We start from the raw sequence: 2,840 nt of genomic DNA, 5'->3' as shown, positions 1-2,840 counted from the left end.
CGGCATGAACGGCATATAAATCAAAATGGCAGTGTGTGGAGAGTCAGCTGCCGTACTGCGGTAATGACATCAGAGGTAATCACATCACTGTCATGTGACCAGATCCTCAGCTCTGATTGGTATACGTTTGAGGGGACATACATACGGATGGAAAAACACTGTTCTTGACGGCTTTGCCTTAGGCCTAGGGCATGGGTTCCCAATCAGTGGGCTGTGGTCCACAGCACGTTTTCCAGGTGGGCCACAGAGACTGCTCAATATTTGCCCAAATAATATAATATTTTCATGCACAAGGCCTAAACAAGAGTTCAATTCTGTGTGTGTTGGTGGTGGCCAGTGGTAGCCACCCACTATTCCCTGCATTTTTTTTTCTAGTCTTTTTTTTTTTTTTTTTTTTTCCAGAAACCCTTCTGAAATGACAAAACGAGGATATGTTGAGCAATACATAAAGTTTGGATTCACATCGTTACATGATCGTGGATAATTAAAGGGACAATGCGTCCTGTGCCAGAAAGTTCTCGGAAATCAATATCTGCGGCCATCGAAGTTGAAGCTCCATTTGGAGAAGATTCATCCACATCATCAACATAAGGATTTGGACTTCTTCAAGCGAATGGAAGAGAACGTGAAGCGCCAGCACTTGGATCAAAGTGGAACATTATTTCAGCAAAACAAGCGTCTTACGGATGCTTCTTATGCCGTCAGCCTCCTCATTGCGCGACAGAAGAAACCTCACACAGTCGGAGAGACTCTGATCAATCCATGTGCTCTGAAGATGGCTAGGATTCTGCTTGGAGAAGAAGCTGAAAAAAAGTTCAACAAAATGTTCTGTCAAATAATACGGCTCAAAGAAGGATTGCTGACTTGTCTAGCGACATAAAAGAACATTGCTGAAATCAAAGACGCTGCATTTGGATTGTTCTCAATTCAGTTGGATGAATCCACAGATGTTTCATCCTGTTCCCAGCTTCTTGCCTTCGTTCGGTATGTGAAGGGCGATTCCATCAAGGAAGAATTCTTATTCTGCCATTCTCTCGAAAAATACCAGAGTTGTGGATATGATGGAAAAAGTAACAGAGTTGTTTGACCATGAGGAACTGAACTGGCACAATCTCTGTGGAGTGTGCACCGATGGCACCCCAGCTATGCCAGGAGCAAAAAGTGGCTCCCAAGCACTTGTTCGAAGTCTATCTCCAGGCATCATTGCTGTTCATTGCCTGATTCATCGGCAAGCTCTTGCTTCAAAAACCCTTCCATCTCTTCTTCAGGAAGTTCTTGAACAAGTCATCAAAATTGTGAACTACGTGAAAAGCAGTGCTTTGAATTCCCGACTGTTCAAGCAATTGTGCACAGAAATGGATTCAGAGCATAAGAACCTGCTTTACTACACCAAGGTGCGTTGGCTATCAAAAGGAAATGTTGTGGCACGAGTGTTTGAACTCCGAGAAGAGATGCAGAGTTTCCTACAGATGCAAGAAAAGCACAAACTTGAAGCTTCCTTCCATGAAAAGCTGTGGGTCTTTCGCCTCGCATACCTTGTGGATATTTTTGATCAACTTAACAGACTGAATCTAAAGCTGCAAGGAAAGGGAACAACTATCATTCAGTTCATTGACACTCTCAGTGCATTTATACAGAAGCTTGAAAACTGGAAACGAAAGGCTGAGGAAGGGAACTTTACCATGTTCAAATCTCTTTCAGAAGTCACTATTAATGAGCCGTTGGATCCTGGCATTGCAAAGGATGTTGTGACACACCTCAGCTGTCTCCGAGAAGAATTTTTGCAGTACTTTCCAGAAATTGGGAGAGAAGGACTGGTGCTCATGAGGAATCCTTTTCTTGTTAAAGTCAGTGATGTCCAGGATGACCTGCAAGATGAACTGATTGAATTTCAAAATGATTCTGGATCCAGAGATGTCTTTGAAGCTTCCTCTATATCTGAGTTTTGGCCAAAAATGATGGGAACCTACCCCAACATTGCAAAGGAATGCCTTCGGAAACCCCTGCCCTTTGCAAGAACTTATCTTTGTGAATCAGGCTTCTCAACGTTGGTGCAGCTGAAGACAAAGGCTCTTGAATGTGAGGCAGATCTTCAATTGGTGCTTTCTACAACAGAACCTAGGATTTGGAAACTGGTGCAGAAAATTCAGGAGAACATCTCTCATTAAAGTAGCTTTAGGTTAAACTGGTTTGAGGTTTTTTTTCAATTGCCAGTTACTGCAATGCCTTGTGTTACAGCCCACAAGCAAAGCACCCTGGAGATGAGTTTTCAAATATTTTTTATTTTCCTGGTTATTATTGCAATGTGTTAATATAGTTTCATTTCTTAATTTTAAATAAATATTTGTTTTTTTATGGAAAAGCCTTGAAGTCTGAAGTGTTCATTTGCCTTTTCAATTGATTTTCTTGATGTTCTCTTCTAAAAATTTCTCGCAAGACCCTTTGTCACAAATAAATTTGCTTTACTTCACTCGCATTAATTCATTTCACAAATAAATTGTTCAAATGAGAAATATTGTTCCATTAAATACTCTAAGAGTCTAAATTGAATTAAGTTGTGGTTCTTATTGACATTTCTTTGGTTTCAAAAAATTGCTATGATCCCCACTGGGCCATGACATGTTGGACCACATGGCGAAAAAAGTTGGGAAACACTGCCCTCGGGGCTATGCTGTAAAAATAAGCCTCCGTGTCCCTCGCAAAAATGTGGTCAAACTCAATTAGAACGCCAAATACAAGATGGCCACCACCCACGTGAGTAAAAAGTAGAATATGGTCGAAATTTTGAACCAATGGACAGACACTTTTGATGGGTCATTTTGTAGTGATTTGAGGATGAG

General features: G+C 41.2%; 1 protein-coding gene across 1 annotated transcript; it reads left to right on the top strand.

The window, feature by feature from the left end:
- Positions 1-1,061: 1,061 nt before the first annotated feature.
- On the top strand, positions 1,062-2,168 carry LOC137430465 (zinc finger BED domain-containing protein 5-like). Its single transcript, XM_078771096.1, has one exon. The coding sequence runs from the start codon at positions 1,062-1,064 to the stop codon at positions 2,166-2,168; it is 1,107 nt and encodes a 368-aa protein (XP_078627222.1).
- Positions 2,169-2,840: the final 672 nt, after the last annotated feature.

Source organism: Myxine glutinosa, chromosome 1 (genome assembly GCF_964187855.1).
Source record: "Myxine glutinosa chromosome 1, kmMyxGlut1.1, whole genome shotgun sequence".
In the NCBI taxonomy this organism is placed as follows: Eukaryota; Metazoa; Chordata; class Myxini; order Myxiniformes; family Myxinidae; genus Myxine; species Myxine glutinosa.
Note: the sequence above shows the minus strand (reverse complement) of the source record. Positions and strands in the feature narration are given on the sequence as shown.